The sequence below is a fragment of the Anopheles moucheti genome, chromosome 2 (assembly GCF_943734755.1).
Source record: "Anopheles moucheti chromosome 2, idAnoMoucSN_F20_07, whole genome shotgun sequence".
NCBI classification, from domain to species: Eukaryota; Metazoa; Arthropoda; class Insecta; order Diptera; family Culicidae; genus Anopheles; species Anopheles moucheti.
This window is the reverse complement of record NC_069140.1, coordinates 22176296-22190575: the sequence shown is the minus strand read 5'-3', so window position 1 is coordinate 22190575 and position 14280 is coordinate 22176296. Positions and strand designations below refer to the sequence as shown.

Below are 14280 nucleotides of genomic sequence, written 5' to 3'. Positions count from 1 at the left end.
GTTTGACCCGATCGCAACCGAAAGAGACTGTGCGTGGTTTAACGCACAAGCGTACCCCTGCACACACGCGAATCTGGTCGGCTAGTCATGTGCATCATGCGCCGAACTAGCTGCAACCGAAACTCGGTGCAACGATCGTCGGTGCGTTTCTGGCGCCCGAACGAATAGTATCACACATTAAATCCTACGAACTCTATCCATTTCTATCCCACTCACGACGCCTGCGACCTGCGCCGGGTGGTTGGCGAAAAATGCAAAAAATTCTTTCTCGAGGACCACGAGATCGGTCTCGTGCGGCAAGAAAACGGTTTCGGTTTCTGGCCTAGCGATTGGCACTAAATGGCATTTCGATATAAAAACCTGCCGATACGTTCGAAATCGTATCACAATCACTTCATTCGTCTAGCAAGAACATAGCAGCAGCTAGCAACATCTAATATGGCATTCAAAGTAAGTGTCACTATAAGGATTACCGAACGGAGCACGCGTGACACGTGATCGCGTGAAAAGAATTTTTGTGAAACACTCCCCTTTATGCGATTCTTTTCTAGTTCGCCGTCTTCGCCGCCATCGTGGCCGTCGCCAACGCCGTTGCCATCGGCTACCCAGCCCCGTTGGGAGCTTACCACGCTCCACTGGGAGCTTACCCAGCTGTGGCCAAGGTCGCTGCCCCGGTTGTTGCTAAGGTTGCCGATGACTACGACCCCAACCCTCAGTACAGCTACAGCTACCACATTGCCGTAAGTAGATGAACGCTTCTGGATGCGGTAAGACCACACCTAAAGGCGCTTCGTACGAATTCCGCCTCTTACAGGATGCTCTGACCGGTGACAACAAGGAACAGCAGGAATCCCGCTCGGGAGATGTTGTGACTGGATCGTACTCGCTGGTCGAACCCGATGGCACCCGTCGTGTCGTTGAGTACACTGCCGACCCCGTCAACGGATTCAACGCCGTCGTCCACCGTGAGCCTCTGGCCGTCAAGGCTGTGGCCCCGGTCGCCAAGTTCGCTGCCCCGCTAGCTTACCCCGCCGTCGCTAAGGTTGCTGCCCCGTACGCCCCGTACGGTGGATACCCAGCCTACGGAAAGGCCATCCTTGGTTAAGAACAACACTTCATCGCTAGACATTATCACGAATCGTTTCCTACGTCCAGTGCTGAATGCTCGTGCTATTTCAAGTCATTAGTTAACGTCTTCCCTATATTTATTTCTTCCTTGTTCTTTACTTTTGCTCCTTACAAAACCCTCTATAAGCTATACTCTAATAGCTAGTTTATGTTTCCAATATTTTCAATCAACACTTTTGCTTTTGAAAGATTTTTGTATATATGAAAACGGCATTTGCCAATGCTGCTGCTATAGACGAAAGTAAAGTTAGTTCGTTTGATAGACATGTGATTTGACTGTGTGACAAAGCTATTGTTGCTGTTGTGTTGGTGAGAAAGATCAGCTCAGAGGCTGCAGAAAATAAAAAACGCAAATTCTACAAAAGAAATTATGTGTAAAATTTTCTTTTATGTCGCGACTTGCTGTTGATCATCTTTCTTTGGTGTTGGGATGATTGTAAAATATCATTTTCACAACTATTGAGGTTTTAGAATGTCTTCACAATTTCCACAAATTAAATATTGTTTAATATGATTGGAACCACGCCATGGTTTAGTAATAGCGGCACCGTTTTTCAGATGACAGTTCTGGTATCAATTCCGAATTTAGTCTATGGGTACATCAGAAACCGAGCAAACTAAAAAAATAATTGCTCAAATATTCCAGAGATTGTAGTGCCATAGATGGAAAATTTAGTGCTTGAAAGGTATTTGGAATATAAAATTTTATTTATCTTAAAATTGTATTCCTACTGGTTCCGTATAAACACACGAGCAATTGTTTGCTATAAAAAAGCGGAAATTGGATAAACTTCCCATTCATTGCTGTTCAGAAGAGAGTAATCCTTCTAAACGCAGGAGCAAATTTGCTAATCTTTTATTTATAGATAGAAGATGTATGAATGATATAATGATATAAGATGTATTATGTATGATGTATATCCTAGATGCACTCATGAGAGAGAAAAACATATTATTTACTTTTAATTTTTATATGAACATTCCCCAAACTTCCTTTACCCTCTGCTTACCCATGCTAAGTAACGTTAGAGCAAGGAAGAGGATTCTAATCCTACGTTTGTTTGCAAATTATATTATCTACTTTGTTGGAAACAATAATGCTTTGATTGAAATAACAGTCCTCAAATATTTGCACGGCATCCCAACATGCGTCCCATGCAATTTGTAAACTAATCTGTAAGTTGTGTTGTCAATAAACACTTTAAAAAACAATTTTTTGTTAATAATGTTGTTTTGTTAATAATGTTGTTCCTTAAAGCTACGCGCATAATTATTTCCTATTTTATTGTGCCTGTTCTGAACCGATAAACCAACTACAAAATATTGAATAATGCACTGAAATGTTGGGGGAAATTTTAATATAAAGTTAACTAAGTCATAAATTCATAACTATCGATTTGACCAAGTGAGCCGTCGATCGACCAGTCTTCAATCGATTCATGTATGTTTAACGAGTGCCAATTTAGTATTGCGCTTCGCATGTGAAAATTTAATTCAAGCTACTATTTTAGTATTTTTTCTTCATACGATATGGCATAATCTAATCTAGTTAACAACGAACTAGACCTCTTGTAAAATATAATAGAATGTAAACAACTTTTTACAAAAAAAAACTTCTGAAGATGTAGTCTGACCGGTCCTGTTTATACAAAACAAATAAAAAACATAGAAAAGGACTAAACCTAATTTGTCCAAAAGAACTATACAAATATAACAGCATGAATCAAACCAATTCAATATGAAATAAAGCTATACAAATATAACAATAACAGTTCATTTAAAACCATAATCGACGAATGTGTAAACATTAATGTTATAGTTTTAAAAATTGGTGAAATAAAATGAAGAAAATAAAGCTGAAATGAAGGTAATTGTTTGAGTACCTATTATCAACTGATATCACCTTATCCTATACAAACATATCAACACTGAACTTTCACGAGCATACAAAAATTTCCACGCTCCCATCGATTTTCCCCTTCATTCTAATACACTTACACATTATGTCGAAAACATCAAACGAAACGAGTTCTTTTGGTACGGTGCCCTGTGGCTACTCTACTTTTACGACCGATGTGTACCCCAACCTTTAAAGGGTTGACTAACGCTGAGTTGAGCGTTGGAAAGTTGCAGGCCGCATTTTGATATAAAAACCAGCTGATTCCTGCGAAATGGTATCACAACCGCTTCGCTCGTCTAGCAAGAACATAGCACCAGCCTAACTGTAGTTCAATACCTAAAATGGCATTCAAAGTAAGTGTCCCTGTGAGGATTATCGAAAAGCGCACATGTACCATGTGGTCACGTGAATGGAAATTCACCGAGACACTCCCTTTTTGCGTAATTCCCCAACAGATCGCCGTCTTCGCCGCCATCGTAGCCGTCGTTAACGCCGTCGGCATCCACCCACCCTCGCTGGGAGCTTACCACGCACCTCTGGGAGCCTACCACGCACCTCTGGGAGGTTACCACGCACCTCTGGGAGCTTATCACGCGCCTCTGGGAGGTTACCACGCACCTCTGGGAGCGTATCACGCTCCTCTGGGAGCTTACCCAGCTGTTGCCAAGGTTGCCGCTCCTCTTGCCTACCCGGCCGTCGCTAAGATCGCCGCTCCGTTGACCGATTACGACGCTAACCCTCATTACAGCTACAGCTATGCCGTGGCGGTAAGTTTTGCAAGCTCAATTACCATCCGACAACATTTGACACCATTTATTTTTCAGGATGCCGTGACCGGAGACAACAAGAGCCAGCAGGAATCTCGTACGGGAGATGTTGTGACTGGATCGTACTCGCTGGTTGAACCCGATGGCACCCGTCGTGTCGTTGAGTACAATGCTGACCCCGTCAACGGATTCAACGCCGTCGTCCACCGTGAGCCTCTGGCCGTCAAGGCTGTGGCCCCAATTGCCAAGATCGCTGCCCCGTACGCTCCCTATGGAGGATATCCAGCCTACGGAAAGGCCATCCTTGGTTAAGAAGCACACATCATCCCTGGACACGATTTCTTCCTCCCTGGATTTCTTTTCCAACTACCTAAAGCTCACTCCTCATCTTGAAGACATTAGCGAACGTTATCATCTTTAATTTATTTCTCATTTTCTCATTGCTGTCGTCAACACTATTCTATTCTATGACCTATTTAAACATTTCTTGCGGCCACTGCTGCAAAAAAACAAACTGAAAATAGTTTCATTCAACTAGTAGTGACAATGTGAAAGGATATATGAAACTATTGTTTTTGTACTAGTGGGAAAAAAAACTACCCAAATGATTATTAAAATAAAGTTAATAACATTTAAAACACAGACAAAATGTTTCTTATGCTTTTGTTTACTGATTGGTTCTCTATTGTCACCCAATTTGAATGGCTGACTGACGTATGATTTCAGGAGAGATATCAATTCCTACAAAAAGGAAATACGCTACGAGACGAGAAGTAACGTTGTGGATGAGGATCGCCAATTTTATCGCACATTAGTCAAGCGTACAATATGCAAAATGATGACAATTTAAATATGTAATATTTTACACATTATAACTATGACGGCAACTTCTCCGTATTATAAGCCGCATGTCAGCAGAAGAAAAAAAAATCAAGGCATTTCTTCCTTTACCCGATCTTAACCTCAGCACGTTCGGTTAGATACGTTAAAAATAATAATTTTAAAATACGTTAGACTTCATATCAGTACGATGCCTTCCCTCCATGTTTATGTTGTTCATGCTCTGTAACTTACGATTAAAATTAAGGAAAATAATGGTGATCACTCCAAGCTAGATGACTTTAATGAATATAAAATAAAACGTAAATTGGAACACTGGACAAAATCCGACAAATGTTCATAAATGCAGCATATAAATTAGTATATAACAAACTGAATTAAACATATAAATTTAGGATGAATCCTAATCATTTGATTATTTCTTTAAGTCCTGTAAGAACTCATTAAACGATTTTAAAAGCAGAACAAATTTATATTTCAAAAAGAATGTCCACACATCTAATATGTAATTTTTAAAGATGTACTACAACTTTTATCTATGCATTTCAGTTTCATCTGAATGAATCCTAATTCTCACGTGAGAAGAAAAATAATCACGTGACGAGAATAATCGCATCAACGAGTATTTTTTGAATGAATTAGTTTTTAGATAATTTTTTTAAAGGATTTTGCATATAAGCATATCCTAATATATTTTTTTTAAATCGTAATTTTTCTGACGGGAATATAAATACAGCTTTCAAATTCTATACTTATACTAAATCAAAAGAGTAAATTGTAGTTATACTGCCACGCAAGTTGAGGTTTTTAATTTTCCGCCTGGCATGTACAAGACTTACGGTAATATCACAATAACTTCCTTTGCATTATGAATGTTTTCACAGGTCAAGGAATTTAATCAGCTAAATTAGAACAAATGGCAACGAAGTCTACAAATGCTGAAACTCATTGTTTGTATTCATAACTCATAATGGTTATGAATGAAGCAGAGATTCAATAATTTATTTAATTCTATTGTCTTCAACAGCGTTTCAACAAATTACGTATTTAAAATAATATTACAAATAAGACTCAGCACATCGATCATATGAAAAGTATTTCTAAGACGTCCTGCATATCCTGAAGTGACAAAAATAATTGAATATGTAAACGTGAGTAATAATTAAATCAAGAAACAATTCGCCAACTGCAAGAGCAATGAGTGAACTATTCTTATGCTCCAGCCGAACACCGAAAACTTTGTTCAACAAATACATGTGTGCAGGTTTTAAGCATTGCAGCTGACATTACATTCTCTATTCACCTAAATCGAGCCCTTTCGCAGAAAAAGGCAAGATAACAAAAAACAAAACGAGTTCATTGGTGGGCAGCTCTAGTGCCGTGACCGCTGGATATTCCAACCTCTCTAGATCACACCGCTGGAAAGTTGCAGGTTGCATTTTGATATATAAAGCCCTCCGATACCTTCAAAATGGTATCACAACCACTTTACTCGTCTAGCAAGAACATAGCAGCGGCCTAACCGTAGCTAATACTAAAAACCTAAAATGGCATTCAAAGTAAGTGTCCCTGTGCGAACTATCAATAGGAGCACGGGCGTCACGTGATCACGTGCATAGGGTTTTAACCAAGCCACTCCCTTCTAACGTGATTCTCTTACAGTTCGCCGTCTTCGCCGCCATCGTGGCCGTCGCCAACGCTGTTGCCATCCACCCAGCCCCGTTGGGAGGTTACCACGCACCTCTGGGCGCCTACCACGCACCTTTGGGAGCGTATCACGCTCCTCTGGGAGCTTACCCAGCTGTGGCCAAGGTTGCCGCTCCTCTTGCCTACCCGGCCGTTGCCAAGGTCGCCGCTCCGCTCGCCGAATACGACCCCAACCCTCAGTACAGCTACAGCTATGCCGTTGCCGTAAGTGTAACGATCACGGGCGATATATCATGCCGTACTAACTGCTCAACAATGCGTTCTATTTCACAGGATGCCGTGACCGGTGATAACAAGAACCAGCAGGAATCCCGCTCGGGAGATGTTGTGACTGGCTCGTACTCGCTGGTTGAACCCGATGGCACCCGTCGTGTCGTTGAGTACACTGCTGACCCCGTCAACGGATTCAACGCCGTCGTCCACCGTGAGCCTCTGGCCGTCAAGGCTGTGGCCCCGGTCGCCAAGTTCGCTGCCCCGCTGGCTTACCCCGCCGTCGCTAAGGTTGCTGCCCCGTACGCCCCGTACGGTGGATATCCAGCCTACGGAAAGGCCATCCTTGGTTAAGGACCAAACTTCATCTCTAGACGCGAATTTGATTCCACTTTCCAGTACCTAATGCTCATTCTTCATCTTGAAGTCATTAGCGCACATCGCCTATTATTTATTGCTCATCCCTTCATCTCTATCCCAACGCTATTCTATTTTCTACGATCTATTTGAACATCTGTGTACATATGAATACAGCCTGTGCTGCCAAAACAACGATCGGAAAATAGTTTCGTTTTACAAACTTTGACTGTGTGACAAGATGTGTGGAACTATTGTTGCCGTGGTGTTAATACGAGTGATCAACCAAACGAAGGTTAACTAAAATAAAAGCAAATTCTACAAAAGAAAAGATCATCTGTTTTCATTCCAACCCATTTTCCAAACAAACTTTTGCTAAATATTTGAATTGTGCACTCAGCAGGGCAATGGTAAGCGATCAGTACTGGATCTTCGTGTATAAGCGATTGACTAAGACAAAAAGGTTTATATTGACAACTGCTTCTACTTAATTATTGACTTTGTTATTAGTAGTTGAATAGTACGAGAAGAACTGTACTCCATTAGATACATTAAATTTTTGTGTTTCAAAACATTTTGAAATGTCCTACCTAATGTCCTAAACTGGAATATTGTATTTGTACTTTCCTTGACTATTATATTCTTTATTAGCAATCTTGAAATTCCAATATTGAAACTGCGGAGACCAGCCAAGACCTCTCCACACCACACCAATGCCATGTTTTCGAAGAAGTTTCATTTGCGTTTGATGAGCAGTTCTGCAAAAGAAATTGTTCTTTACGTCTGAGCTTGTGATGATCTTGATCTGATCGCCCAGTAGGTACGAAATGTCCTTCGGAGATTGCAGCTTTCATCAACAAGCACGCGAAGGACTATGTTGGTTGGGCTACATAACCTTGGCTGGACGTTCCGGTGGTATATATGATAATGGTAGTCCAGTTTGGCAAGATAGGACCGATAGAAAAATCCATCCAAAACAGAAATGACAGTCATATAACCTAGCAGATAGTTAGCTCCCGAAAAAGAAGAACTTGACCCATTATGCTGAGAAGACCAGTAACCCTCCGAAAATGTCCCTCAGATGCAACGTACAGAACATTCGAACGGAGGATCTACTTCAATAATTTTGTAACCACAACAAACGATCAGCTGATCACCATGGCCTTAAATAAAAATGACGAAAAACATGCTGACATACATCTATCCATCATCAGAATTACATAGAAAAGTTCATTATTTTTAGTAAAGAATTTTCACAAAATTCGACTATTGTTTTTTAAAAAGAAAACATTGTTCTCTTGCGACATTGATAATTGATTGTTTTTTCGTTTGTGGTGGAGCTATTTGCATGATAATATTTTGTTTGAGTTTCTTGATTTAAGACGCTTTGTGGTGTTACTTCTTTATTTTAATGGATCCCTTATTAATAAATTAAATTATTATCTTAATCTAACAACACATAATCAAACAATGAGCAAATAGCAAAGACAACACGTCCTTTACATGCTTGATGCTTGAAGCCAGTAAAAGCAACGCGAACCAATCATTCCAATGCGATTCTTCTAGCAGATACTGCACCCATTCGTGGCAGGAATTTGCTGCATTCGAAAGTCAAGAGCACACACCAACCAGGCTAACGCCCCAGCCAGCTCCGACACACGTCACGCGGCATGCGTATCACAGATGACCAATAAATTAAGATTTGGCAGTATTGCGCACGTACTCCCACCCGGCCACGCACGGTTGCAATTACATTGCAGGGAGAAGCCGATCAGCCGTACGGTGCGCAGACGGTGCGTACAAGGCCTAACAGCGTCTGTGGGAGAGCATGTTGCAGAGCATGTTGCACTTTGTCCAACGCACTATTACCGGCCGTCGGTTGTGGCCGTGTGCCGTTGACGGTAAAAGTTCGAATGCCGTCGAAATTGTCATTGATATTATTTTCCTTAAGTTGCATGTTGTAGCGCTTGTTATGTTATGTACGCTGCGCGGAGAAGGAAAACGATAAATTCGCTGCAGACAGGAGAAAGAAAAAACAAACTAGAAATAGCTCGGTGCAGATTTGTCCAACGGGTAAATGACTTATTTTTTCCCAACTTCTAACTCGCCCCCTAAAGTGTTACCCTAAGTGTATCGCTGTTGGATCAGGGTGGGTGCGGTTATGTTTATGGGAAAGATGGTTTGGCGCTATTTTTTTTTCACTTCTCTTACGCCCTCTAGTGGACATTGCTTCCCAGAACGGGTTGGTGTGTCGCGTGCAGTTGCTTTAAAGGTAAGGCTTTAAAGACAGATTTCGTATATAAAGCAATGCGAAAATTAGATTAGTTACACATTCGTCACATTCAGTTCTAACCGTACAGGACAACCAGCCAGCGCACCTTCAAAATGGCCCTTCGGGTGAGCAAAGATTGAAGAAATATTCGCTGCTGAGCAACCGGCGCTACTGATATGTTTACTTTTGCAGTTTGCAGTTCTTGCCGCGTTTGTCGCTACCGCTAGTGCGGTGGCAATCGGTTATCCAGGCCCATTGGGAGCTTACCCAGCGGTTGCCAAAGTTGCTGCACCGCTCGCCGACTACGACCCGAACCCGCAGTACAGCTACAGCTATGCCGTATCGGTAAGCATGAAACTGTTGCCGCAGAGGCCCAAATAACCTGGATACGCCGGTGTGCGATTAATGTGTGTTTTCCATTCCCCCTGCCAGGATGCGCTGACCGGTGACAACAAAAGCCAGCAGGAGTCTCGCTCCGGCGATGTCGTGACTGGATCGTACTCGCTGATCGAGCCGGACGGTACCCAGCGCGTTGTTGAGTACACTGCCGATCCGGTCAACGGATTCAACGCCGTTGTTCATCGTGGTGCTGGCGGTGTAGTGAAGGCCGTAGCTCCGGTCGCCAAATTTGCCGCGCCCCTTGCATACCCTGCCGTTGCCAAGGTTGCGGCCCCGCTCGCCCATCCCTACTACGGATAAATGACCCGTCACCGGAAGCCCTGCCTCCTCAAGCTAGATACCTCCTCAAGCTAGATATTTATTATTCGCTCCATCATTGCTTATTCCGCGTCGCCTACATCCCATAAATCGCCTTTGCAAACGAGAGTTTCAAGCAAATGGACACTTTTTTTTTGTTTGACTGTGTGACTGAATAAAACGCAAACAACTGTAAAGATAATACAAATTGTATGAAGAAGAATAGATGCAAAATCACATATCACATTTATAACTTCAAGGAAATTTCATCGATGTCCAAAGATTCGTGCAACAAATTAAGACCCCTATAGCGGTTAATTAGTAACAACACAACAAACTGTCTGTAATTTTTCGGGAAATTGCCTTAATTCCCATCACTGACATGAGGTCAGGAGCCTTATTCAGCTCCTAAAGAGCCCTCACAGATCTCGCGGAAGAAAAAGGACAAGATCGAGGAGGAGCTTGCCTTAATTCCCATCACTCACATGAGGTCATGAGCCTTAATCAGCTCCTAAAGAGCCCTCACAGATCTCGCGGAAGAAAAAGGACAAGATCACGGAGGAGAGATGGCAGAAAAGGGCGTTGGGTCATTGGGTAAATTTAAGGCTTCTAAAAAAACCCAAAATAAAGAAATGAAGGGAGATTTATGATCATTAGTTTGCTTTCCATATGAATAATAGTTGAAATATACATTAAGCAATAAGAAAACATCCCAAACCAATAGTTCGAGACCAAAATGCTCAATTAACGATTCAGTGTGAGTTAAAGCATCGACGATTCCACTATGGGAAATTCAAATCACAAACAAGCCAAATACTAGGCAATGCAAAATACAGCTGAAAAAGGTACCAAGAATTGTTAAAAAATATAAAGTATGTGGTTTACTATATATAACCGTGAACAGCAATCGTTTAGCATTCTGGAGTAGCTGAAGAATGGAGAATTCTAAGTCAAACTTTAGTATCATTGTAATATTTAGTAACAGACTGAACCAGATGTAAGATAAAAAGGAGAGTTTTCCCCAATGTCCATAAACATCCGGTATAATACGTCAGTGTTATGAATATTTCATATTAATTCTACGTTAAAAAATATTTCAATTTAAGAAGTAACTTTAAGGACAATGGCCAATAAATAAAGCCTGATATAGATCAAAACCTGTACCAGTTGGCAGTGCCCACGTTTCCTTCCAAACCTTCGCGGCACACATAATGCACTAATTTGAATTTAATATTTAACGCACGTTATATTATCAAGCAAAGTCTGCCACACAGCCAAATTATCTCGTTAAACGACTAATTATCACATGAAAGCAAGCGACGACGACATCGACGCACACGCTCAATTTGTACCGCGCTGGTGGTCACATTGCTGCAGCGTCGCTATCAGCTGCACTTTTGTCAGTGCCGAAACCGTTCCTTCCTCGGTCGTCGAATCAACCGCCCTTCGCACAGATCGTACCGTGCAAAGAGAATGGGCACATAGGGCCGAACTGCATGCCTTACCACTGCTGCAGTGGTCAGGAGACACGGCAGGGTGGTGGCGTTTCATTGAGAAGCAGATTCTAGACGCGCCGATGCATTTTCGCTGACACCCAATGCACACGCGTCATTTCGATCGATCGGCCGACCACTCCTTGGCAACCATACGAGCAGCCTCCCATAGACCTGCGTTATGAACGTGGGAAGAACTCGCCACTTTCGGACGGTTCTCTTCGCGAAGTGAATGGAAGGAACGTGTGTGTGTGTGTGTGTGTGTGTGTATGTACACCCCGCGAAAATTGGATCGCAATGGGCGCAGGTGAAGCCAGCATTCGCACACACCGTCACTGGGGTATAACGCCCCTAGGCACGGTTTGACCCGTGTAGTAAAACGTGAACTTGTGAACCTTCGTCTCGGTGGTGGTGGTGGTGGTGGTGGTGGTTACTCCGCATCACGCATCACTCAGACCCCAAAACACTCTTTTCCATCTATGCTGCGCACCGGTGCTAATCGATCGAGGGAGTAGTGAATGCAGTTCGAAAGAGGCTGCACATTTTGATAGCCACACACTGCGTGGTGGTTGTTGCAGAGCATTGGCCTCCAGAAGAGGCGAGAGTGAGAGCGTAAACGCATTACGCTTTTCGCGAGAACGAGAGAACGAAATGGCACCAATGCAGACCCAACCCGGCGCAATAATTTTAGTGGATAACATTGCAAGAGGGAGCAAAATAAAAAAAAATACAACAAAATGCATCACCGCGGTGATTGTGGTGTGGCCGCCGTCGTAGGTGAGCTTGTTCGGCGGCGATAAAGGTTTTGGGGCGCGCACTATAAAAAGGAGTTGACGCTGGTTCTAAGAACATAATCAGCATACGGTTGTCAAACAGTCAACACCAGACTTACCCATCCATCTCGAAATGGCATTCAAAGTAAGTGGCACTTTAAAAAAAAAACCATGATGCAATAATGACCATCATCCTGTTAAATCATGCGAATTTTTTGACTCGTTGCATTGCAGTTCGCCGTCTTCGCCGCCATCGTGGCCGTCGCCAACGCCGTTGCCATCGGCTACCCAGCCCCGTTGGGAGCTTACCCAGCTGTGGCCAAGGTCGCTGCCCCGGTTGTTGCTAAGGTTGCCGATGACTACGACCCCAACCCTCAGTACAGCTACAGCTACCACATTGCCGTAAGTAGATGAGCGCTTCTGGATGCGGTAAGACCACACCTAAAGGCACATCGTACCATTCCGCCTCTTACAGGATGCTCTGACCGGTGACAACAAGGAACAGCAGGAATCCCGCTCGGGAGATGTTGTGACTGGATCGTACTCGCTGGTCGAACCCGATGGCACCCGTCGTGTCGTTGAGTACACTGCCGACCCCGTCAACGGATTCAACGCCGTCGTCCACCGTGAGCCTCTGGCCGTCAAGGCTGTGGCCCCGGTCGCCAAGTTCGCTGCCCCGCTAGCTTACCCCGCCGTCGCTAAGGTTGCTGCCCCGTACGCCCCGTACGGTGGATACCCAGCCTACGGAAAGGCCATCCTTGGTTAAATCAAATCCATCCGACACGATAATGGACACACACAGAAATACTTCGATCCTGTTCGAATCGAATCATATTCGATGAATCGAATTATCTCTGGCGCACGATAAGACCATACGCACCACGGAAATTAACGCTGAACGCAAAGCAGAAACCAACTCGTTTGTAAATAGTAGCGCAAGTGCTTGAAGCATCGACCAGCGATCCCCTGCCACAGCCATATAGCCGGTGGCTTGAGATGGATCAGCAACATTGACAATGTTTGACTGTGTTTGACTTGTATTGTTTTCTAGTTCTAGTGTCCGTAAGAAAATAAAAAAGACATCCAAGTTTATCACAATGTGAATTCGTGTGAATGCGTTACCATCATTACTGTCTTCTGCACACGCAAGAAAGAAAAGCCGCAATCGCACTAATGTGGAAAGTGCTGCTACTGTTGTTAAGAAAGTGAAAAGTTTTTGCTTGACTTAATGATCTTATGCTAATCATGTAACATTTTAATCATGGCAAAATACTAAGCCAAGGTAGACGCGAATTAATTCACAAATAATTGGTTCGTATATCGTCATTTTTGTGGAATGTGTAAAGAGCAAAGAGAATAGATTACGACAATTAATTTGCTTCAAAACTTGCGATGGTTTTGCGGCGACTGTCATGACTTCTTATTGTCAGGTAAAGGGTGGTAAAGATGCTTACGGTTGAGCATTGAATCACCAATCCTTTATCAACAATCCTTATACGATCTAAATCTTATAATTTACTTTCAATGTAGACATCTTAAAAGACCCATCATGCGATGGGATGGGAAGAGTCACTTGACTGGTTGTGAGGTTGGCTCATAACTGAGACATCTTTATTGGACACTTTCGACCAACTCTAATTGGCTTCATTTGCTAATCAAACATTGTTGAAGTTGGTTGATCTATGAAGCTTGTATAGTTGTGAATTATTTAAAGCAAATATGGAATTATAAATAACCAAATAGTCTGTAATAACAAACGAACAGAATAAGTTTATAATGCATCTCAGAACAGGATTGCAGTCAACTGATACGTAATCGACTAGCATTCATTAACAAATATTGCTTCATACACCATAACATGTTTAAATGTTAAATATAGCAACGATGAAGGAATAATCAGTATAAAACAGTTGAAAGATTGTAATTCAATCAATATATAAATAAAAATAAATAACAAAATAAATTTTAAATAAACAATTAACTTATTTATAAAGTTCTCTTGCAAACAAATAAAATAATTAAACGTTAATTCAATTCTTTAGATGCGTATTGCAGAATGCATATTAGAATGCATATTTTGCAGAATTAACAATATTGATAAGACGTCCTGCAAGCTATATACATCAATTTTTATACG

General features: G+C 42.3%; 3 protein-coding genes across 3 annotated transcripts in view; 2 read left to right on the top strand and 1 right to left on the bottom strand.

Annotated features, from left to right (window-relative positions):
- LOC128299346 (neurobeachin-like protein 1) overlaps positions 1 to 14280 on the bottom strand; it is a 47865-nt gene that overhangs the window by 15945 nt on the left and 17640 nt on the right. The window lies entirely within an intron of this gene.
- LOC128298677 (uncharacterized) lies at positions 439 to 6906 on the top strand. Its single transcript, XM_053034449.1, has 7 exons — positions 439 to 450; positions 552 to 740; positions 815 to 1067; positions 3677 to 3795; positions 3853 to 4102; positions 6407 to 6546; positions 6616 to 6906. Exons 1-7 carry the CDS (start codon positions 439 to 441, stop codon positions 6904 to 6906), a joined length of 1254 nt encoding a protein of 417 aa, XP_052890409.1.
- LOC128298668 (cuticle protein 21-like) lies at positions 7151 to 12909 on the top strand. The gene is made up of 5 exons (XM_053034437.1): positions 7151 to 7204; positions 9317 to 9526; positions 9614 to 9865; positions 12447 to 12545; positions 12619 to 12909. Exons 1-5 carry the CDS (start codon positions 7151 to 7153, stop codon positions 12907 to 12909), a joined length of 906 nt encoding a protein of 301 aa, XP_052890397.1.